The 27077-nt window shown below is 33.1% G+C and overlaps 1 protein-coding gene across 2 annotated transcripts in view; it reads right to left on the minus strand.

Annotated features, from left to right (window-relative positions):
* LOC126865483 (SAM and SH3 domain-containing protein 1-like) overlaps positions 1 to 27077 on the minus strand; it is a 372452-nt gene that overhangs the window by 57474 nt on the left and 287901 nt on the right. For both annotated transcript variants that reach the window (XM_050618046.1, XM_050618045.1), the window contains exons 3-4: positions 23394 to 23554; positions 16344 to 16390 (exon numbers count right to left, since the gene is read on the minus strand). In XM_050618046.1, the coding sequence (XP_050474003.1) occupies positions 16344 to 16390; positions 23394 to 23554 (208 nt within the window). The remainder of the gene's footprint in view (positions 1 to 16343; positions 16391 to 23393; positions 23555 to 27077) is intronic.

A 27077-nucleotide genomic window follows, 5' to 3' on the forward strand; every position in this document is an offset into this window, starting at 1 on the left:
TCAAGCTTGATCACACTGGCGATTGTCCATATATGTCACGCTCTTCAAGCATGCACCTTGGAGCTCATCCAGACTTTACACCCACTGCTCTTATCTCCTTTTTCATTTCACGTCCCGTGTGCCTTGCAAATTGTGTGCTTTATTCTCAACACCTGCACACGAGCAGTTGTGTATTTTTCAATTAGTAATCAAACAAGCGATTTTGAATTCAAAGTATAATACATCGCTACAACACATGAAAATGTATTATTAGTATACAGTATAATTCCAAATATTACAATTTCAGTTTATTAACAATGAAATAAAATATGAAATAGTAAATTTTTATCAAACTTTTCGGACGAATTGTAACATTCTATTCTGAAAAATTGTCACAGAAATCAAAATTTATAACCACGTAATTTCAAATTTCAATAACAAAACAATGAAATATTTTTCAATATATATATACGTCATAATTTCTACTATAAATTATTACACGAGGAAATAAAAACCATTGGTTTCTCAAAAACGTGTCTTAAATAAAAAGCGGAAAGATTAGTTTCTTTGTTGTGCCTACGTGTTAGTTTAAAGCAACAATGTAACTAAAACTATTTCCCTGCCTGCCTTGGAACTCATCCAGCTTTCACACCCTCCTTCTATACTCCATCCTCCCCTCTGAACTTCTACAGCTCTTGCATCCTAAGTGTCACGTGCTGTGACACCCACGCTGCGAACTTACCATATACCCACTCGCAATCCAAACTATTCTGCTAATAATTGCTAGATCAACCGAAAATAAATTGCGGATTCAATACTACGATATACATACAACTGTCTACAGTAGATCACGGAAGTATTATTTGTTGGAGTTCTATAAACTTTTCTAAAGTATAATACAAGTGGTCACAGAAGGAAGCATCCAATATTAACTAAACGCGACATATATGTATATACATTAAGAGTCAAAAGAAAACATACACCATGAAGGGATGGAATATATTCAAAAGCTTCTGCGCGTCTGTAGACCGAAGATTTTTATGCATTTGTGGGAAATTTAAAAATGCACAGAATTCGCATAATATGCAAAAGTACATAAAGTATGCAAAGTCTAGCAGCTGTTATGATATTTAGTAGGCAAAATAAATTTCTGCCTAGGTTCTACTCCTTTATTTGTTTTTACAAAAACATGATTTTACATAAATATCCACAGCCTACACATAGGCGTGTTAACTGGAAAGTATACCAAAGCTTCTCGCTTTGCATTTTCTAAAGTAAACTATTCATTAGGCGAGAGAGATTTATTGTAGGTTCATGCTAATTCAATTGATACTCTTTGCTCATCTTCTTAAAGCTCGAATAGTTTTCCATGAAATCTATCGACCGTCGTCGTATATTTCTACTCATTATCGCGTTATAATTAATAGCACGATTTCCACTCAGCTACCGTACCACTGGTGCGATATCGAGAAAGTGAAAAATGGATAGTCCGATAATATCGACATACTCTCGTCATTTATCTCTCTGTTCATTTATTCGATGTCGTTGAAGGTGGCCCATTTTAAGCCGGTATTAATCTGACTCTCGCTACGGCGCGGCTCGATGAAGTTCTTAAAAAAGCCACATTATAAACTGCTAAGGTTACTTTTTCGATATCAATGCATCTTTCCCATTACTGCAAGATAATTTTTAAATTTAAGTTCCGTGAAGCGACCGAGTTAAAACTGATTGGCATTATTCTACTAAATCAAGAGGATCTTTATCCTTATATAACTTTTCCTCGTAATAACGAACCGAAAGGATATATATTTTGTTAATTTTTTACACTTCGAAAATTTTCATCATACTATCGATTAAGAATTCTAATACATTTTTATAGTAAAATTATGTAAAACCAAGAATTTTATTTGAAAAAGAAGGGTTAAATCTCGAAACACATCAGATTAATTAAACAAAGAATATTATTTTGATGGTTAATAAATATCTTTTTAGAAGAAAGATTTCATAAAACAGATTTCCTAGCAATTTTGCATTTTTCTTTTCCACTTATTGTTTCATTGAAATTCTAAACGTTCAACGTTGATGTCACTAAATTACCAAATTTCACAGCGTAATTTGTTCATAGTATACGATTATTTAATAAGAGTGTTACATCAAGTATGAGGTGGAACGCGGAAGAAAAAGAGGAAATATTGATAATAATGAAGCAGTCGAAATGACTCACTGGTATGGCATACTTTAACCCACACGAACAGGACACAATTTGCTAAATTTGCATAAGCGGAACATGAACAATCTCAAAACGTGCGCGCTGATAATGCAGACTCTACAGGGAAAGAGAACAAACCTGTTATGAAAATCCTCGAGCGGCGAAAGCGGGGTTATAAGTATGAATAAATAAGCGATATTAAGATTCACTTCCTTTTTTCTTCCCTTCGTCGCAACGCTTTCTTCTTATGTAGACACAAAGTTCTATTACTTCACGGTTGGTGTAATGTCATTCCTCTTCTCCTTTCTCTTCTTCTTCCTCAACAATTTACTTCGTTTCGCGGCGCACTTTTATCAGAACCTCGGGCTACTTCTTCATTTTTGCTCATTTCTTCCTAGACATTATTCAAGCTAACACCAAATAGATATTACCCCTTTTCGCGAACAAAAGAAATTTGATCCGAGAAAGCTTGAGCTATGTTCTAATGTATATACAGTGCGCTCAAGTTACGTGAAAAAAGTTATTCTTAAAACAGTAAGTTTGCTTTCAAATACTAATTAACAAAGTATCTGGAATATTTTAAAAAATTCACTATGTATATTGGAGGAATAAGTCTACTTATTGGATATAATTAATAAGTATAATAATAGTACGCAGTGTCTAGAGTATTAGATTAGATCGTATTAATTTTCAACAAATATCTTTAACGTCTTAAAACTGCTAATTGTTTCTTTTAGGTACGATTTAAATTATTTAGCTTTTACGTATATAAACGCATTTTCTCCAGAATTCAGTAAAGTAAGAATTATTAAAATAGGCATTTCATATATACAATCTGACATTTTAGATGCTTTATTTTAAAATTATTAAATTCCAAGTATACAATTCATTTTCTAACGCGCACATAAACAGTGAGTTCTTAAATCTTAAATAAATAAATTCTTTGACTTGTGTCTAGGAAGGATCCTATAAAAAGTTGAATATGTTTTTTGTATCTAATAACAGAAACGCAAGAAATCTTTTCCATAAAGAAATATTTGTTTTTTTAATTCTGAATTCCTCGTTACTTTATTACACTGTCAAAGGGTTAGCTAAGCGGACTTGGAATTTTTTTGACCACATGTGTGTAAACCTGAGTTTGCAGAATACATAGGAATGCTTCTTGACCTCGTCCTTCTCATGATCTCGTGGTGGCACGTAAGTTTGGAAACGGCTGGAAACTTTCTTAGCTGCAAGTTGCTCTAAAATAATTCAGAAAAGTCGAGTAAACGCAAAAGTTCGATCGCAAAAAGACGCGAGGAATAGCGTATGTGTATGCGTGTGTGAGAGGGAAAGAAAGAAAGATGGTAAAAGAGTAAAGAGTCAGGGAATAAGGTTTAATAACCCGTTTTCGTCAGCTCGGAGAATTCTTCTCGCGTTGAGGTACAACGCAGAAAATCGAGAACAGCGGTGAAAAGGGCGTACGAAACTCTGCCCGTAATTTACGGAGGAACGTGCCGGGGGTCGAAAATCGGGAGCAAATATCATTGCCAGCTTCTTTTTCCCCGGTGGTCCAGTTATAATCAAGGGTATACCCGTGAGGAAGCAATTGAATTTGTTGGCCACCGTTCCTACCATTTTCTGTTCTCTGTCTTCCTCCCGATGAACTAATTATCGGAGTCTCAGTTACACGTGCGGTTACTGTCTAAACTTTTATTGCCGACTAAATGAAAAACCAATCGCGCCACAACACCGGATGAGTCTTTCCAAACTGCGAAAAATTTAATTTGATCGTTCGGTGTCATAACAAACCGAATTTTAACTATCTCAAATGCATCATGCTATGAGTTTGTACATATATGGTATCAATATGTAAGACAAATAGTACATTCTTTCTGTACAAACCGTTAATTTGTTAAATATTCAATAAATGTATAAATAAATTCATGAAAGATTTCAATATACCTTATTTCACATCGGTATTGCAACATTTTGGTCAACTCATAAAAGTAGTGTGTGAATTTCACATAAGTGTACCAATTAGTGAGAAATTAATGACTAGACGCGATACTTATTAACATTTTAAAGACTCCAGATTTATTTACTATAATATTATTTACTTATTAGTTTCTGATCATTTTCTTTTCAAATGATATACAGCGATTTTTGCATAGAACACGAAATTCATTCCAATTATTCGAAATTTTATGCAGATTTATGCACGAGGTAGTAGATTTTGTTTCTTTTTCAACGGAGAGATCATGTATTTATGAAAATCGTATTGCTCTCGGAAATATATCAAACCATTTTTGAATTCTTATTTCGTTCATTTATAGTTCTTTATTGTTATAGTTATTATAGCGCAGTTCGTGGATGTCATATACGCGAAACAATACTAAGGTACGCCATGCGTGAATTATAGGAAATTTCTTTGACCATTACTCAAGAAAATGCATTTCGCACCTCTGGTAAGGAATCTCTGGGAATTGGATAATTTTTCACTCAGCTACACCCAGGTATTTTAAGATGCGGTAAGGTAGAAAGTTCGGCGGGGGCCAAGGCGAGACAAGGCGAAAGGTCGAAACAGCCACGAACAACACAGGAATATGAAGTCGAAATTCAGGGACGCCAGGATGTCACGAATGCAACCAGCTGTAACGCAACCAACTCTTCTGCTGTATTTGTCTTCTTACGCAGCCATTCTGCAGTGTCTTGCTTGCCTTCCATTCTCCATCTCGATTTCTACTTGCGTTTTAGAATTTATGATACTAATTTAACAACTGAAAAGGTTTAGCTGAGATACAAGTAGTTTTTATATTTTATAAGGATAAATGACGATCTATTTATTTTTTTTTAGTACTGATTGTAGTATTTGTAAGAGTTAGATTTTATCTTTGAGTTGTAAGCATTGCGAATTATGTTAGTTTTATTTTCTACTTGTCCGAATTGAAATTAGTTCACTTGAAAAGTTTCATTTCTTATGATTAGATGTATAATATGGGCTTGCTCAGAAGTTTAAAGATAAAGATCGCTCAGTCTCAGTAGACTGAATAAATAATCGAGCATAGAAGTTTCTAAATTACTATCTTTTATTGCAAAAAGTGGAAATTCTTACAGTTACTTGGAAGTATATAAATTCATTCTACAATATCGTAATATTATTACAATTCGCACACCTTAATTTAATTTTATTTCCTATTCTACAATAAAATGAAAAGTTTGTAACAACGACATTCATTACATTATTACATAATTTCTGATATTCGAGCTTCTGGTGGATTAAGAATATTCTATACGACGTGGTATAATTTATTTTATAAGACGGACGATTGAAAATAGAGAATGATATTGATAAAAGATTAAATTTGTAGATGATGATCATTCGACACACTATAATGTTTCTGCATAAAATTACAACATGCATGTAACATTTAACATCCTATAGTTTTATTGTATTTTCTAAATCCTATCATTTGAGTCAAGTATCGTTAAAAAGAACATTGGTCCATTTCACTATCTGTTCTCACCTAGCATACGTATACGTAAGAGCAAGTGTTCTCACCTAGCCGTTTACCAGTTTCTGCTGCATTACCGAAAAGAAAGGTATAATGAGAGCGTTGCAAAGAATACACTGCGATGAACGCTCTGCTAGAAAAAAATTCCGTCAGACTGTAAGGCAGCATCATCCACTGCTCGTTCCTCTCATTTTCTGCTTTCATTTACCTTAATTCCTTTTCTTTCGCTTGGTTTAAGGGCTTCTTTCAACTTTGATGTTTCGTAAAATTCCTATTTCTACGTATTAATTGTTACTTAACGTTAAAAGGTCTACTTTCTATTTATATAGATAATAAATTACCTCTAATAGTATAATAAATATTTTTATTCTGACTTAATTACAAATGATTCATAAGGGTTTCGACTAAATTATTTAATCTTAATTTTCATATTTTAATTTTCGTTTCAGATTATAGATCGTTGACACATATAATATATTTTATTTCACGTATTTTTCAATTTTCCTATCAGACGACTGTCTTACAATGCAAGAATATTAAAATTATTGATCGAGTTTCATACTAATTAAGTTTTTATCCATTACTTACTATCAGCGATCTGAGAACTAGTTAAAATGACAAACACATTTCTACCTTTACTCAAAAAAGAAAAAGAAAGAAAGAGGAAATCTTTACTATTCTAGAAATACAATACAAATCATTCGAATATAAAAATAAAAAAGTAGAAAATAAAACTATAAAAGATTATTCTTTTATAGAGAATTAATAGATAACAGAAATTCGATAAAAGACAAAACTGAGTGATTCTGTCGTTGCTTGTCGCTGAGCAAGCAGGCTTTATTTCTCACGCAACTTTAAGATTTGATGCATGTGTCGGAGAGGAACATTTGTTCGAGCCCCTCTACGGCTTCTCTTAGGTTTTTCCTTCTTTCTCTTCTCGACCTTTCATTTTGCCTTTTGCATTTTACTCTGTTCCTCGACGTCTCTTCTTCCTTCGCTGTGTTGCTTCCCGTTCCGGTGGCCCCCTGCGATAAAGAAAACGGTATTGGACCTTTCGTTTCCGATGGGCAGGTTTATTTTTATTCCATACGATTCATTCGATTGAACATGACTTGTGGTTACAGGCACGGCTATATATTTTCGATATTACGAGTCGACATTCCGACCCCATAGTCCCGCGAGTCTCTTGTATTCTTTACATGTATGGTTCTTGCCTGCCTGTTCGCTATCCACTTTGGTAAAATAGGAACGATCCTCCTCGGAATAGTAGTGGCTTCTGGTGGATTCGTAGCCCAGTAGGCGGTATTGAGGATAGGTCAGACGATTTTTCGCAGTCTACTTCATTTAAAAAATTAATGTATGTTTTCTACAACAGATACGGACGACACGTTTATTATAAATAAACGGATAAAAAATTATAGTTCCTTGAAAAGTACTCCATTGATTGTCAAAGTAAGAATAAAAATTATTGTTAGAAATATGATACAGCATTCAGTTTTCTAATCAAATATTCTTATTTTTCCGATCAAATTTTTATTGCTATTAAACATGCAAATTTTTCGCGAATAAGTAAAGAAGTACTCACTTTCGTTAATTGATCTTTCAATTGTCTAAAAAGTTTAAAACCAACCTTATTGATATTTTATTAGAAATTTTTCAATATTCACATAGCTCTAATAACATTATGAACGACATTCTTCAAGAAATATACATATTTATTCCGATAAACCTTAAACACAGAAGTAACACCTATTAGAATTACTAAAGGTTTAATCAATTACTGTTACAAAATTAATGAAAATTTTGTGAATCAAGTTGGAGTCATCAAAAATAGTAAACCTTCCTCTGCAAAATGCTCTTTGTTCCATTTCGATCATACTTTCCGTTATTGAGATATCGTCGTTAGGAGTACCGAATTGTTCAACAATTCTCTATCGCTGTCTCTCTCACATGCTCGGTCCTTTCACTCGTGCCGCGTCATTAACCAATCACAACTTGCTTAACAATGCGTTGGTCAGTGACAGACAGCGTCTACTGTCTTTTTTTTTACTATTGCTACTATTAAACATACGCGTTTCCTGCAAAAGATGTTGGTCAAACTACTGCGGTCTATCATTCATAGTTCTATAGACTTGCAGTTATACTTTAAAGTGCTAATATATCTTCAGAACAAATTTTGATATCGACTTAGATCAGAATGCGTTATCGAGGATAAATTTTCGACTATCCTCTGGATAAGTAATATTTAAAAATTTTGTGATTGTTCTAAGCGTACTGTTTATAAAATTTTGATGTATTATTTGCTGACACTTGTTGATATAATTATTTTTTTCATTAAATACAGAAGAAAAAAGCTCCTCATAGAGAGTTATATGGTCATATTACATTAGTTTTTACATAAAATTCTCACATCATAAAAATTATTAATATTCTTTGAAACTCTATTCAAGATAGAGAAATTCTTTCTTTAAAATAGTTACGTGAAAAAAGAACTGCAAAAAGAGATTACAGTTCGATGTAAATCTAGCTTTCTATACTTTTTCGTAGCCAGAGGAAACAATATTCTCTAACTGTGCTCGACGAAGTGCACATAAATTGAATTGTTTATTTAGTCTCGCAGGTCCGTTAAATCAAATATTATTTTTACTTCGACCAAATGATCCTCGAAATGAAGCTAGAGACATTTGTTATGGAATTATAACCGGCCGACAAGTTTGCAACAGCTGGGAACAGGCGATTTAAGGAGCATAAAGTCTGACTTAAAAGTTCTTTATGATTTGCAGCGAGACTCATGCACTCGCCAAACCGTCATTCGTGTTGATACAATGGTAACTTGCAATTCACGAAATACACGCCTGGATTATTACATGGAAAACTCATTTGTTTTCTCGCCTTATGCAAATAATTTCCAAAAAAAACGCGAACGCGCGTTAATTATCCTATCGCGCTGTTTAAATAAACGTATGAACTGTATATTACGCGGGAAATTTAGAAAATTAGAATATATTCGCTATCTAGATAGTTCAGTACATTAATTGCATATATATATATATATATATATATATATATATATATATATATATATATATATATATATTATTAGTTGTATATTTTTACGAAGTCATAAGAAAAATTATATAGGTATAATTATATGATGATAACTTTGCTACTCCGGTATCCCAAAATTGACTAATCCAAAGATTACTACTTACAGATACATTATCAAAATCGAAAGACTCAAGGAGATTGATATCAAACGCAGATATTGCTACCGATTTAAATATTTGCCACGCTGTTTAGCCAAGTTTCTCATATATCCATATAGAATCAAGGATTTTAGATGATCAGATGATCAGAATATGCAATGACAATGGCTGGGGCATTACCTAATTGCGCAGCGACTGCTACATGACAACCAATTACTACTAACGTATTTGACCATTTGACCGAAACAGATAATTATGTCGATTAGGTAATCAAGTGAAGTAATAGACGTTAGGTGTGTCGTAAGAGAAGCAACCACGAGTATCAGAGGTGTATTTGGCGTATCTGGTGAGTTAGCTTGACGATAAGCATCGAGTTGGAAGCATGATAATTCGTTCCAGCTAACATTCATGGCGCAAAGGTAGCTAATTAGGTGGTGCTGTTGTCGGTGCTAATAAACGGATGTGTTGACGCTAATACAATATACTGTCGCAGCATAGAGCGAGAGGATCGGGTAGGTAGAGTAACTAACGGCACGCCTGAATTATCCATTAATGGACAGCGATGTTGCGGCCAACTCCGATTCATTCGATTATTTGCGACACTGTAAATAACAGTTGAACCGCCCTTGAAATGAACGATTTCTGAAATATTCGTATTCGCATTCGTTTAACGCGTTGATTCGCACGGTAATCATCGTAACCCATTAAACTTTTACTAAACTTTTTATTAAACTTTTACGACTGATAAAATTTCATGCACTATCGAATTTTTAACAGTAAAAATGACTGGTAATATTGTCAGAAAACAAGCGCGCAAATGTGATATTTTGCAGAAATTAAATGTTGGTGCAGTGTATTTCAATCTATCATGACTTCCAGGGCAAAATATATAAAATTCGCGTGACCGTTTACTTTCTTAACTATAGCGTGCACGAACGAGTATCTAGATATAAACATTTTTTTATTTTCTGGCGCAAATATCATAGAACGATTGGATATTTTTTCTTCGTGTTCTCTAGTTTTTGAATATTTTACAACGATTTTAAGCAAAAGTTTCAAATATTGAAACTTTACACTTATTTCAACATTAGTTGGATAATCGTACTATGTTGCCTACTTATAATCCTTTGTTATATGAAATCCTTTTGTTTCAAATGTCGCATGGTATCAAGACATAGATACAGTGTAACAACTAGTTTCGTGTTGTTTTACTATTTCATTGAGATACGAAGGTTATCTTGAATCTTATAAATACAACGTGTGACATTCGACTCTGTAATTCGAAGGAATACTGAATATTAACTAAAAAGTATATATATATCTCCGCGTTTATTAGTGATTAATCATGACTATATGACTGACTACATGACATTTCTTTTTCTGCGCATGTTTGTCATAGAGGTGAAAATTTCTTCAAAATAAAGCACCTAATCGTTTTTTTGATTGACACGGTCACACTGACCGGGATGAGGTTGTATTGAATTTTGAAAATGTTCTTCAAGGGAGGGAGGTGGTTTATGACAGCATTGTTCTACCAGTTAGTTGTACGTAGTGGTACCCGTGATTGCCTAGCGTGCCAAGCGACTATGGAACAAGTTGGAATTTCCCTTAATTTGGGCGTGCAGATATTCACGCCGCGTTGGGTGCCAAAAACTCAAATTAAGCTTTACAGACATTTACTCCTCTATCAGTTAGTATAATTGCAGATCATTCTACATAACAAGTAAAGACATAAATTAAGATTTTTTAACTTTTATTTCGTAATTTATTCGGTAAAATATTTTTAAAAACCTGAAGAAAATATTACAACATTCCTTGGCATTTTCTCTTGAAGAGAAATGGATTGGTTCGATCGAGATTAATCGTTTTGGATGAATTAAGCAATAATTATGTACTCTGATAATCTAATTTAACAAACTTCCAAGAAATGGAATAGAAGAATTTGATTTGGAAATCGCTCATATATATCGATGCTTTGCTAACGAAAAGATGAATAATTTATTTTATTTAAAACGAAAGCAGATTGCATCAAAGATAGATCAAAGGTTGATGGTACTTCCTGCGGAGTAAACGAGGAAAACCGAAGACGAGAAAATAATCGAAAAGGGGCCTTTACCAACGAAGAGAAATATATAACCGGTTGAGTGGTTTTCAATAGATCGTTCTGTAGAGACGATGAAGCTTCCGATCAATTCGATATAAGTTTGAGACAGAAATAACAGAGAACAAAGAAATTACACTCGCAATAACGATTCCATCGACTTTCGGTGAATTTTTTTGTATATCTTGTATATGATTGCTAAGATAACGAGTTTGCAAGCGGATTCTCTTCTCTCCGAAACTTTCAGACGTACGTTCAGGCTCACTGGTACAAAATAGTTTGTACTATATATAGATACAAGGCAGGCTTTTCTACTTTCTTCAACAAACAGAGGGACCATATTTTATAACGCGTTTTTACAAAGTTACAATGAATACTATATCTAACGCAACACGGAATATGTATGTGTATATGCGCAATAAATAAATATAGAAAAATTTTTTCTAGTTATATATAACTAATATTAGTTATATAGTATTAGGTATATGGTAATATTAGTTAGTTAGTTATATAGTATAGTTACATACTAGTAATATAAGTTATCATTAAAATTATAAACACGTAGTTATAAATTAAATGTATAAAGTGAAAATTCAAGCTACAGTGTAATTTTTGTATACAATATACGTGACGATTCTATAATGTATTTGTTATAGGGAAATTATGGTCCTCGAGGAAATACATGTTGGCTATTTCATTCCTTATTTGAACAGCTGAACTTCCTTGAACAGGTGCAGAAATTAATAGCCCCAAAGAGCATTGATGTGTTCACTATTAAAACGCACATGTAAGAATAAGCAGTTTATCAGACTTGCTTCCGCGACAAGACTATACCACCTGCACAATTTCGCAAGAATTCATTGCTCATTGATATTTTTTAAATTATTCACGAACAGTACACTCCTCAAAATGATTAGAGGATCGTTTTCCATCTCACTGAAATTTTTATATCAACTTCTTATATCTGTCCTTTTTTAAAATGGTTGTTTTAAAAATCAATATTTTTTGCATACGAAGTTGATATATACGAATAAATTTGTAATATATTGTGAATAATTGCAACGTAAATAAATGTAATTAAACGCAAACATATTGAAACCTGATTAATACAATGCAACCGTTCAAAGTAACGACCCTTCGATTATTCCGTGCAGTGTAGCTTCTATAAAATATTTTAAATTCTATGAAAAATCAATCCAATAGATTGTTCTTAGTCTTTCCCTGCACAGTGTTGTTGCAATTAACCATCTCTTGGATTCCAGTTAAAACAAACACTTGCTTTGTCGCAGTTGAAGCATTTCGCTCAACAAGCAAGCAAGCTGAGCGAACGTGTTTGCGTACTCCGGCAAGCTTCGCAAGTTTTGGTCTATGCTTGAATTCGGTAGCTTGCTGTATTCGGTGACAGCAGCTAAGGCCTGTAACAATCCGACATCGACGCCTCTTACATGAAATTACTGTTAAACGCATACCATTTAGAGCACGTTCTTAATCTAATCTGATTTATCTTTGTCGAACTGTCTACGTGAGAGTAAAACAGAACTGCTAGATCACACGTTTCTCCAGAGACTTTGGAATTACTTATTATTTATTTGACGACAGTACACTGAAATATTTCTGAAGGAATAAGCGAAAACTTCGCGAGAGCATTTATGTATCTGGATATTTATTTTTAATGCATATTATGCAAATATTCAAAATAGTTCTACTGTATGTATATTTTGATGGAAAGTCACCTTAATATGCATCAACTGCTAATGAAATTAAAATATTTGGATTGAATATCATTAAACAATATAAACCGATATCGATATGTTAATCAATTACTCGATGTACATCTCATGAAAAATTTCGAATTATTTCGACGCATATCTATTCACAGACTCTGAAAAAGCCGACAGATATTCAGTCCAACATTTAACTCAATACTTTCCAATATAATCATAACAGTCGCGCCTTATTATTGATCCAATGAAATTTTTAAATCTTTTATATAACACGTACAATATATATATATATATATATAGATAAACGTTTTCCGTGGCAAGTGTTGAAATACCTTCGTGAGCCACTGTACGTTCACGAATAGTACAAGAGGACGTTCCTCTTAATTATATATTCATAGCAATGGAAATGGTGAGGCCGAAGGAGCGAGGATAGAAAGTAAAGTCAATAGAAATGAAATATCAATGCTAACCTCCTTGGCTTGCGCGCCAACTGCCTCTCCAATATGGGATCTAAAGTGTTTTTCGATATCTTGAAAAATTCCAATGATACGACGCGGCCATTTCGGCCCTTCTTCTTGATTTTATTTCTCGTGCTCGATGTCTACCTTCGATATTACTACGTTCCAGAGCGTTCCTGCTGCACCGCTGCAGCCGTGGAAATCGACTGTGGATTGAAGTGTTTTTATACACCTAGGATGATGATAAGACGTTTCTTCCGCTCTTTTTTCTTCGATTTTCACTGATCGATCCACTTTGAAATGTGGTAAGAAAGGTCAGGAGTCCGATATTTCCATAGTAGCCAGAAAGTGTCACACTTTAAAGTTTTCATGAATTACTTTGAATTTTAAGTAGTGGATTTAACGTTTATCAAAAAATTTACTTCTGATTTAGTTCTAACTGTCGACCATGAGTCTATTTTGATATTTCTATTTTATGTTTCGATTGTGAAAGTACCTGATGAAATGCAAAAAAATTACGGACGTAAGGAAAGAACTAAAATTAATTTTTATAATTAGCATACTCATGTCGAATACGACACTGTGACTTACAGTGCATCACATCAGCGTCTAAAGATATTTCGAAAAAGAAGAACGTATACGAACATTCTTGTGGTTCACGCTAAAATTATATCGTATTGCTTTGTCTGTTAAACGCAATTCGTGCGCACCGTTATAAACACGTAGGTCCGTGGCTATTGCTATTCGCATAATCTGCGAACAGATAAGATACAGGACATCATTGTTGTATAGAGTAAAGACACGCAAGGGTAGGCATATGCGGAGGCAGCTGCACGCATAAAATGGACCGATCTCCGCTAAGCGGAGAATTTCAAAGGCGCGTGGCGAACTTCGCATAACGATGCAGTCTCCCTGGAATGGTAGCACGGAAAGAAGATGGCCGAGTACCATCGTGAGCGCGCTAGCCCATTGTTGCACCATTTAGATATATTTCATTGGGAGTGACGTGCACGAACGAGCAACGTTCCTTCTTGGAATAAGCCTCTATACCGCTTCGGTGAATGCATGCACCGTGTAGAACCTTAGTCAACGCATTAAATAACTCCGGGACTGTATTCAGACCAAATATTTCCCCTCTCTCTAACCTCCCTCCCTCTCTCTCTTTCTCTCTTGCGGATGAAAACTCCGCCTCGCGACCACTTATTGTACCTACTGATATCCATAACTGTTTGCTTTACAATGCCACCGCATTTGATAATACGATACGGATTATGCTGTTCCATTAAAGAACATCGCAAAACTAAATTGAAAGGTCAACCAGAACGGACAACTTCGTAAAATAATTGCGATTCTATTTAAATGCCTATATTCAATTATAATATACTTTAAATGGCGAACATATTTCTGCCTGAATACTTTTCATTTTAGGAATTCTGAATAAAATGAAAGTTAGTTTTTTTAAATAAAGGTTGCAGCGTGTATCCCTGTTATTCCGTTCTATACGAAGCAATTGAATATATATGGATTTAAAACTGATTATGAATTTGTTCTTTTTATTTCGAACGACGGTATTTAATAGTTTGATATAACCGATTTTGAACAATAGATCTACAAGTTTAACGAAAATTGTTTGTCCTTCTAATGTGTAATATATGTAAATTGTTTGTATGTACGTATTCTGGAGAAACTTCTTGCGTATTTGACGAAGTATTGGCTATATTTTTGTTCTTCAATTTCCTTCTTTGTTTGATTTTCAGTTTTTGTACAACGTTGCGCATTAAGTACTCATAAAAGGTTTGGGATGTGATGTACGTTAAACAGATTGATAGATGTAAAAAACAACACATTTAAGAGAATACTACATACATATGAATCGTTACAATGACTGCTCGCATTTCAATTTATTTCGAAAGTCATTGTTTATATGAATATACGAGTATTAGAATGGTGTGCCAATTTGAAATGTTTTATACACCAACCAAAATGAATTTAATATTTCTTTGTATGAAATTATTATATTTCTTTCTTATTTCCCATGCAAGTGATATGTATAGGATATAATAAACTAGATATATCTTTAAATATAAGGGAAGAATTAAAAACAAGGATGCAGGCAATAAAATAAGAAAATTAGGAATATATTGCTTTATCCTGATATTTAAATCTGTGAGTCGTATTCATCGACCAACGATCCCGAGTTTTGACAAACATATTTCGAAATCACGCAGAGGCAATCGAAACAAGGGAAACGGTTCATAAAATATATATGCATTTTTTGTTGCTTCGGTTGTGAAATATAAAGCCCAACGAATTTTAAAAGTGCGTCGTTTGAAAATCGAATCAAAACGATGAGTTGTAACAGAAACATTTTTGTATAATCGATTGCTACCTGAAACGTAAATGCTAATGCATGTACCATATTTCAATTCAGAAAAATATTAGAACATTTCCTACCTTTTCTTGCTATAAAAACTTTAAAAAGTCTTTTACTTCATAAATATTAGGTTGTAATATACATTCGTCCTATTTGCATTATTCTATTGTATTAATCGGAGAAAACGAGACGAATATATATTACAACCTGATATTTCTACAATTCGTTGTCTCGTTGTTTTTAATAGATATATACAATTAACGTAGTTTCACCATACTTTAATTAAAAATAAATATGGCTCTCAGAATATAGCTCCAAACCAGTTACTTATGAACATATTATGCTTAACCAACTACTTAACAAGTTTCTGAAACATAAATCGACAAAATATCTTAGAGCACCTATACGTTATCAAAAAAGATAGACTAACTTCCTAAAAGTTTGTTATTATCATTGGAGTTTCGACAAGAATTTCTATAAACATCAAGGAAGCAAGATGTTATCCTTTCACATATACATTCTCAAATTTCCTGTTCCTTGAGATATCTCAGTCTAACGACATCCTGAACTAAGATTCGTTTGAAATTTATGCAACACGAATAGGGCCAGTCTGTTAATAATATGGTACTCTCATCCAGTTGCTTGTCTTTGCCGGTTGAAACAATGAATACGTCCTACTTTTACTTGGCAAATGAAAGGCACTCGTAGAATTACTGAACTGGAGTTTTCTCCAAGTCTCTTTTAAATCTTAAACAGTGACAAATGAACCTACGAAGTCCATGCAACCAAGCGACTTACCGTTAGGCGGGAACTCGTAGAACAGCGCAGACCTTGGGCTCAGACAACTGGAACAGAGGAAAATTACGGTTAAAATATGCTAACAATTAAAGCAGGGATACTGTTTGCGTCCTAATTTATTGGTTACTAACCGAAGTTCCGCAATTTTCATTTTAAAAGCGAAGAAGCGATCGAAAATTACAAACATAGAAAGAAACTTTGGCCATTTCTAATTTTGGTATAGCATACCAATTTTTTCCGGTCAATTTCTCTTAGCTTGAATTGTCTGTACATAATCAGAGATTCATTATACATATATTAACACTAGAACACTATCGACTTTTAATTTGGAGATGAATACCACTGTACATGACCAGTTAGAATTACAGTAATATGATAAAAATAAATATTTAAATATTTGCAGACCACAAGAGAGAAATATGATAAGTACATTTTTGCTAATTTTCTGGTTTAAATATTACTTTATGATCGAACAGGAGGATTTTAATATGACGTAATTGAGAATAGACAACCTGTTAACTCAAAAGATGCAAGGTTTTCAAAAATATCTAGAAAGTTGACACGAACTTTTTTAAAAGTTGAAAACGTAATTATTAGAACAAGCATTGTATCTTAATATTTTCAACGTTCTAATATTACAATATATTACAATATATTCAATATATTATATATACAATATTACAATATATTCAAAATTTTAAAGAGTACAAAAAAACACATATTTAGCTCCAAAATTGGACAAAGGAATAGTTGCACTAATATGAAATCGATTAACGAATTTCAACATTGCTTATCATATCTTTTGCTCGCAGTCTCCAAATTTAAGTTCTTCCACAAGTGCATGAAAAACATCTACGAATAAAATATTAAAAGAAATTTTCCAAAGCCCTATGCTAATTTCGGTTCTATGAAACCACTTAGATTATTCAATAAAACAACCGTATCTACCTCGATGCGTAACCACACGTCATAAAATATTCCGCGCTGACAGAGCAAATAACATGGCGCGAGAAACAACAAATGGCAATGGCGGCTGTAGCCAAGGCACAGGCCATCTTGTCCTCTTAAGCCACGGTATTTGTCCAAGTATTCCAAGTACTCAGCAGAGTAAAGGGGTCTCGGTGATCTCGAACGGTAGATCATGCTGGAATGCGAGGTACAATGATTTCCGGCTAGCACCAAGGATTGTGTTCAGCAAGACTAATCGTCTTATTGGTCTGATCGACAAAACTGGTCCCCGATTCTATCGATCGTTCTACAAAGAGATCTATCGTTGGGAACACAAACCAAGTCTCGTAGAGGGCACGAACGTATGCGTATGGCTAAAGGAAAGGGAGAAGATGGAGAGCATCGGCTAGATCGACAATCCACATGCCAGAGAATTGGTAATAGATGGCAACGTGGCATCCATGTGTCCCGATACAACGTTCTGTAATACTAACCGCATACTAATAGCGCCCTTTGACGAAAAGCTAACATCTCAACAAACAAACCATGTTGCGATTCCTGTTCAACCCCTCTTCGAACCACTCTATGATTCTCTCTTCCTCTCGCGTCTCCTTTCTCGCTCACTCACTAGCTCTACTAACTCTACCGTTCTCTTCCCTTTTGAGTCGAGCAAGATGTGACGATTACCTCGAGTGACCCCTTGTCCGAACTGTCCCTGAATCGCTTATGTGCGAGCGTACAATGTTCGTTACACCATCTAGTTTATTGCTGGTATCTGATCACTGTACTACGGATTTGTGGGTGTTTCTGGGGAATTCGAAAGTACAGCAATTTACAGAATACACGTAATATGCAGAAATATGTAAAATATTCAAAAAGTAATTGGACTGTAGATGTTTATGTAAATTTATATTTTGATGAATGGAACTAGACTAACGGAATCTAATAATGATTCATCCAGGAAGTATTCTAACGAGTTTCATTCTTTGCATATATTATATATTTTTACGTATCGTGCGCATTTTCTGTATTTTTGAACTCCCAAATTATCTTATAGATGCAGAAACATCTACGGTTTAATATAATAGTTAATAGGCAAAAGAAATTTTTACTTCTAAGTTCTATTCTTTTAGACGCACAAATAAAAATACGAATTTGTAAAAGATCGTTAATTCTCAACGATATGATCGTAATTACTCGAAAATAGTAATATTTTTTAAATACATATTATATTTATATCACATATAGATTTCGAAAAAGGAAATTTTCATTCCAAAAGTCGCACGTTAATTTCATATCTGGATTACACTCATTTTCTGAAATTTATTTTAAACTGAAATTTAATTAGAGATTCACATTGAAATTTTCCTATATAATTTCCTTACACAATAATCTATATACATAGAAGTACGTATATACGAATATTAATTAAAAACGGAAGGACAAATAGATTTTCGTTTAGTAATTAATATTTTATTCGTTATATTATAATTTGTTGAATAAAATTTTTTAATGGACGTACTTTTAATTTTTCCAGAGAAAAGCCACGTATATGGTTAACAGTGCAGAGGACATTTGGATAGAGACGTAGAAACGGCACGTATTCAATATGCCGCATTAACGTGATTCGAGTATAATCACGCGCGATACATTTGTAATAACGGATGAATTTACGCATAAATCGTAGCTTCCATCATTACTTCGTCGAAAGCAGACGATCGTCCATGGAATTCCTGACGATATCATAGTTTCAGTCACGACAACCTGACTAATGAAAGAATAATATTCGTAGATAATTGTAACCTTTAATAAGATCAAGATCATTACTATATCATTATATATATTCACCACCGTTATAAAATAATAATTTTCTTATATCACTTAGGCTTCAATGCCTAATTATCGACATTAAATCATAACGGTTTATCAACTTCTTGTATAACGTTTTTAATAGTCACCGAAGTCAGTATTAATTCCGTGCTGCGATAATATAGTGAGAAATACAAAATATTGAAATAGCATACATATTTGAAATATAGGAGAAAAATACGGTAAGTCACATTTTCCGCTTTTTACAAGAGAACAGCTTCGAAATTCAGTAACAGGTTTTTCGTTTGTGGTTTTCAATTGTAATAAGTGATATTGAATCTGAAGGATTTAAAATAAATTTAACATTGAAACCAAATTCTGCTACACACGCGTATAAACTTGAAAGTACAAAATTCGTTAAATTAGAATCCTTCTATGTATGAGCTGGTCAAAAACCATAATGATCGATTTAACATAAATTATAATAAAAAGTATTTAAAACATAATAATATTACAAACAATATCTTCTTAAATTTACCTTGTTAAATTATTTAATGAATTGTTAAATTATTTAATTTATTATTATTTATGACATTCTCTTGAGATAAATGAAATTTTAGAAGTAAACAATTTGTTCTTTAAAGACTGAATATAAATCTTGTATCTATGTAATATCATCTGTGTAATGGAATATAAAAATTCAGCACTAGTAGATTTGATCAATTTGGTTTTTGAGAGCCTCATATAAAAAATAGGAGAAAGAAAATCAAAGGACAGTTCTCGCAATTAGTAGCAATAAGAACAGGCGTGTATATCTCCCAATTGAACAGCAATTATGAATAGTAATGTTATAGTTGCAAGCAAGAACTGAACACACATGGCGACGATAATGGACGATCTCCAGTAGAGAACTTCATAACTATCAGCATTTGAACAATGCATACCTGAACTTTAATGGATAGATGGTCCCAGAGGGCGTAGATAATGCCCTAAGAGACACTGTCCGAAAATTCATAACTTTTCTGGAGTGAATTTCTCCACTTAATAAAACTTTTACAAGAATACATCCAAAGCGGGAGAACAAATTACATAACGTCGAGACAGTTAGAAAAAGAGAAGAATTTATTGAGACTCTGTGGTTCAGACTTTTAGATATTACATTTTTCCGGAATATTTCGAATTTTTTTTACAGTTTTTGGTACTTTAAAGACCTTTAAATCTTTAAAATTCTTACTTTCAAAACTGTAAATGTGTTAGATCTACCTTTAGCTATTGAGACCCGAAGAAACGTTTTATATAAAGATCGTTTGATTTCATGGATTTCACGTGGAGATTTGATTATTAGTAAAAAGATATTATTTCTGATTTTCAATACTATCGTCATTAATCTAAGTCGAAGATCGGATATTACAAAGCAGAAAGTTAGAAACACTACGCTTTCGCCTAATTTTTATCGTAGACGGTTTTAGAAATGGAACATGGAAACATCGCGATTTAGTAACGGTTATAAATCTAACTGCGAAAAAGGCTTTAACGAAACGTAATCTTTTAAACATGATGAAGTAGCTGGTGTGCAATCGCGGAATGCATCATTAACCGTGTGACAAACGAAGATCCCACGCTCGTATCTACAACTATAAATTAGTAAACAGGATCCATCCGTCAATCGGACACGTGTATCTTGACGCTAATGAATTCTATGATCATCGTTTGTATTACACTGAATCTAATAATAACGTACAAGACATTGTACAATACTTCATCTACTTAAGAAATAAATAATTAAGTACTGCAACAACGAAATCTATTTGTGATTACTATATTATTACAGCTTCATTACATTAATTCATATTGTTATAGTTAAAAGGACTCAGGAATTAGTATTCCGAAACTAGTTGGTACTTGACAATTAATTTATATTCAGATTTAGGTGAAAGTTTACGCGTTTTAGGTGAATTTATAGTTATAAGAGTGCTGTATAACACAGCATGGATCATTAGGTATGTGATACTCAGTGGTTGAGGTATTTTATGCTCCGTCTGTTTATGCTATTGAACAATTCCAATCATTTGATTTGACAAAGAATTATACAGACTGCGAATAATATCTTATGACAAATTACATTATATTTGAAACTTCATATTCTTCATTATTTTCCTAAATAAGCAATTATAAACATTTAATATTCAAGAATTCTTGAGTTCAAGAATTGTTACATTTCAATATATTAAGCTTAAAATAGAATTTCTATAAAATTGTGTAATGTTTTATAATCGATTAACGAATAGAAAAGAAGAAATACGAAAGATATTTCTTTATACAAACTGATTATAGTAGAAAAAGCAATTTATTGCAGCTTCTTTATATTTGGAAGTATTGAAATAAAATTTTAAAATATCTAACGCATCTTGTGAACAATAAAATGATCGATCTATACTCCATTATCGTATATATAATAATAGCACATCACATAACACTCCTGGAACTAAGGTACAGAATTATATAATTAATTCAGTAAAATGCTCGTCAATCGATCGTCACCGACGAATAATTAATTACACGCAGGAATTGGATGAACTCCGATGCCCACTTATATAATTATTCTACGAAATAACATCTCGTGCAGGTTTATATTTCATTAACTCCTTAAATTAAAAATACGCTCAGGCAAAGTTATGGAAAATTCTCGAGACTACATCAGACATTAATTAATTTTAAATTAAAATCTACAGATTCCACAGACACTGTATAAACAATAACATTCTTGCTTTCAAACAAGACTTGTGTATAACCTTCATGTAATATTATGTAAATTTTTTTATCTTTGAAATATAGGAATTTATTTTCACAGCAACTTCATTTTTCGTTACAATTTACAATATAAATAGATACGTAGATAAAACTATACTATAGATACTTTAATACAAATTTTTGTGAAATATCTAATCAATGTATCAATTTATTGAAGCTGGTAAATAAAAATCATTATGAACGGAGCTATTTAGTACGATATGTTTATTAAAGAAGATAATTTTCAAGATTAAAAATTACAATCCCTTTCCATAGAAAAATTGTACGATATAACTTTAATATATAACATTAATATAACAATTAATTACAAATGAAACTGCAATAAATCACAGTGGATTGTTTATAAATCTAAATTTATTTTGCTAATTAATTCTAAATTAAAATGCGATAAATCGCCTAAATTCTTTTTTGATATTTTTCTATAGTAATTACTTTTAGATTAAAATGCAATAAATCGTCACATGGGAGTTTATATAATAGATCTAAATTCTTTCCCTTATATATTTTTCTACAATGAAAGAAACGAGGCAATTATATCAAAGGATTATGAAAATGCGAGAATTAATTCGGTATGCACAGTAATTGATTCGGTAGTGAATGTCAATGTATTTATGAAGTAAATAAAGTCTGGAATCTTCAGGAGAGCAAATCGTCCGAGCTTATCGTGGTTTAGCAAAGTCAGAGAACTGCCTGAGGTAAGTGTAGCTGAGAGAGTCACAAAAACACGCTTATCGTGGCTGCAAGAAGAGAATAATACAGGTTCACAGGCTCGGGACCATGGTTATTCGCGCGTGCACGAAAACAGATAATGCCAGCGGCAAGATAATGGAATTTAATAACGACCTCCTTTGTCTCTTTCTCTATTCACGATTCTGAACTACAGAAAATGGAGAGTGTGCGCAGCAGTCTGTTGGTTAATTAGCAATTAAATATCAAGCAGCTGGCGTAAAGGTGCGCACAGATGGTATTTCGGATCAGGTAAGCCACTTAACAATGGGCAATTATGTATAATAAAGAGGCCATACCAGTTAAGCATTGTTCGTGATTAGTTGCTTGGATGAGTATTCGGCTAATTCAATCTAACCGTAGCTTGTAAACAGAGCTCACAAACATACAATTTCCAAATTTCATCGAAAATCCATATACGTTATCGTTCGTAAGTATTCGGACACTTTGGTCGATTCGAAGCTGTAGCAGTATGTGAATTTTACCAGAAGTCTACAAATTGGCGACGAATTAATAATTAGAATTAACATTTACTATCTTTTTATGCAGTCGCTAAGACGGAAATTGAAATTTTCTATTAAAAAATATAGCAATAATATACTTTACTATTTACTAGAATTTGCTACAAACTTACATTCGATGTTTAATTATCGCTTTAACATATCGCTAAGACAAAAGTCTTTCTATCCGTTTTCCTTTCAGAATATATTATAGATAAGAATGGTATCTCTCAAATGTAGAATAATCGTAGCTTACCTTTGATAAGGCTGTTGATGTCCACCTGGCGTTACTGCAGTGGTGTTTTGTGCGGCAAGAGCAAGTTTCTGTTGTCGTTGTTGAAGCATCTGCCTGCTGAATACTCCGTATCCAAAGCCATAGATTTCGTCCTCTTCCTTATCGCTCAGACAGCTCGAGGGCTGGACAAAAATAGGGGACATTCTTTAGTTCTGGCTTTTTCTACTGAAAGAATTTTTGCTTGCGCGATACTAGAATTTATAGTGGGAAGAAGAAAAGGAATAGTATCATTCAATGATTCTTGTTATAATTCTTTAATATTTAGTTAGAAATTGCTTTCAAATTTTCCAAATATTTGCTTTAAATTAATAATTCTATATGTTCGCGTATATTTAAGTTTCTCATACAGATACAAATATTTACCACAGTTTAATAATAATTTGAAAGACAAATAAAAGAAAGTCCAATAGATCTCCGTTATTAGAGCATGTTTTCGAATACACAAAGATTTTATCAAGGAATACTTAATTACTCCATAGATCTCTGAAAAGATTAGCCTTAATCGATAATCGATAGAAAACTCGATTAACCACGTGGAAACCCTGAGCATCGAGCAATAACTGATTTAAAATAGGATCAATGGATCTACACGGTTAATCCCCTTAAACCAGTTCGGCAAGTTGCCCCCGGAGGACTTTCAATTCCACGATGGAAAGTGTTTAGTTCTTGTGAACTACTTACCGCTAAATCCCTCTTACAAAGAACAGAACTTAAGTGCTCGGTAAGTGATTTATTTTTCTTCCAAACCTTTGCTTCTTTCCTTCAAGTATTCTTATGTAATTCTTCTTTTTGTTACAGTAAATCGAAGAAATTTAATAAATAAAAATTGCTCGTCAATTAAGGAATTAATATTTAAAATTGTACAGTAACTAATGATAAGTTACGCAACATATCAGTCAATTGTAATAAAAAAGGAATTGCAAATTAGCTAAGTGGTAATTGTATTTTTGTTGCGAAAGATAAATTTCATGTATAGAAGAAATCTACATATTTAAACTGATTTCTTATGTCTCATTTAACAGCAAGGATTCTTACTTCTTGATCACATTAATAAGAAAATCCAAATAAGGAAATCCCTGGATATATTAATTACAATAAATAACCAAATAAGACTACATCGATGTTAAGCGTTATATAAAACGTTCACCTTATCCATTAATTGTTAGTTCACTTTGCATGTGCACAAGCGAAATTGTGCGGCATATCATGTAAAACTATTACAACAGAGTACGAGAGATGTAGCGGTTAGCTTTTCATAGCAAAAGTATTAATTTAGCGGGCAATATTCGCAATTAGAATGGCACACTACTTGCCATTCACAACTTGGGATTCACAATTCCAGCGAGGAAGCAATCTGTGCCATTTGGCTTGTAATTTTACAAAGAGAGCCCCAATTTCTACATACATTTATCAATGACTGCGTTTGAATCAATTTTCCTCATAAGAAGGATCGTAAACGCTTAAAGCATAATTCCCACCTATATAGCCATAACAACTAGAAGAGCAACAACAGAATTAATTGTTCGTTCTGAGATGGAAAACAACCTCATACAAATTTTACTTACAAGTTTTACTCATTTTGCTATTATTTGTTACATGTTTTACTGTTACTTATACTGTATGCGCATGCTGTAAAACTCGATAAAGAAGAACGTTATTGCCAAATAAAAAACAACATTACTTAAATATCGCTTAGAATTTTTGTTTACTTTGTTCTGATTTTATGATTAACATCTCTCTATCTCTTTTAAAAAAGCTAATACGTAAGTTCTACGGAACAAATGTTAATCTTATTAAGATTTATATTAAACAAATATTGAATGACATTTGTAATCTCATGTCACATAAGAATCATGAGGATAACTCAAACATAATCTCTCTTTTGAATGACGCGTTCAACTAATGCTGCACGCAATTAAATACTACGATATTACACATGAAATACGTACATGTATTTAACACGCAATGCTAAGCCTAATCGAGCGTGTATTAGCGATACCTTAATACAAACACCGTATATTCCCTGGCGGTGCGTTACATTATGCAGTAATGTCAAAATTCAATAAGCAATTCGGTCGAATTACAGTCATTCACCGGAAAATCCACCTGTTGCGTATTTCTGCAATAATTTACTATATGTCCTTCGTTTCAGATGAAACTATTTAAGGAATTTATCCTAGCATGCGGTAGTTACGCTAAAACGCGTGTTTTTCATTCCTTAGTAGATCAACGAATTCGCTAAACGTGTTTACGCTAAATATAGTGAAATTTTTTAATTTGTCAAACTTCATATGTATTTCTATTATTATTTTATGCTGAGAAATCTTTGATCTCTGTTAACATTATTCTAGTTGAAGAGTAAAAGAGAAGGTATGTAATGTCACTAGATTATTCCCTATCGAGTGATAAGTGTTTAATAAATCTTTATATCTTAAATATATTTTCAATCCCAATGACATGGGAAAACGCTAGAAATACAAACGACACTTCGAATTAAGTGTCGAACCCTTTAACATTTCTGTATCTTCAAGATCAGCGTCTGGCTTATACTTGATTTATATCACTGAATTTGGATAAAATGCGTGTATACTACTTGAAGATATTTGGATAACTACACTAAGTAACTTTTGAGAGCGGTGTTTAGAATTTTTATAGTTTCTATTACGTCAGCCGACTCTTTACCTAAACCAGGTCACACACCGCGGGCAAGATGGCAGTCAGATGTCTTCAGATCCTTGCTGCGTACCCTCAATAGTCTCAAGTACCCTCCATAAATTTCAGGAATTTTCTAGTTAAGGTCCTTCAAACCGAACAAATATTCTTTCACTGAATTGTTTTCTAAAGTTTATTGTCCACCACGGCTTGACACGGGGAAGTTGCCTTTTCTCACATATGAGGCCTCCCACTAGTAACTTTATCTCGAGGGCGGTTAGCATCCTTCCTCATCCACCACCATAACAAATAACCAATTAACAACGAAGCCTATTTCCCTCACTCTCCTAGCCAAAATTGTCATCAACAAATCCGATAGTCCTGTGCGCTAGACACACTCATCCTTAGCTTTCCTCCGCTACAGCATCGTCACCGAACTTCACTGATTTTCCATCTTTCAAACAGTTAACATCTTTTGACCGGGTTTCCACCCTAAAATCAGTCACTCACTTAACTTATACATACGCGCCAGCGTAACTATCTTCTTTACAAAGTTGTTGGAATAAACTGTGATTTATAACTTGTTATATCAGTGTCATATTTAATTTAACTACCTCTATTATCCTAATCGAAATTGGGGATCGATCATTTCGTGGCGTCGATTATCGAATCATAACGGGAATTTACGACTCCCGTTGACGTGCTTCTTCCTCGCGATCGCGTCTCTCCGCGAGTGGTCGAAGCAGTTTCTTTAATTCTTTTTTATCCCTTTTCTCGAAAACAGAACATAATATAATAACGTACTTGAGATTAAATCGACACGAAATTATCTATGCAATAAAATCTCATAATTTTGACAAATCAGATAGCTTCTTTTAGTATTTTCTATTGCAAGATACAAATTCATATATTTCATAAAGGAACTAGTATTTTATATTATAAAGGACCTCATAACTCTTACCGTTTCCTTCTCAATTAATTTCTTTCAATTAC

Source organism: Bombus huntii, chromosome 5 (genome assembly GCF_024542735.1).
Source record: "Bombus huntii isolate Logan2020A chromosome 5, iyBomHunt1.1, whole genome shotgun sequence".
In the NCBI taxonomy this organism is placed as follows: Eukaryota; Metazoa; Arthropoda; class Insecta; order Hymenoptera; family Apidae; genus Bombus; species Bombus huntii.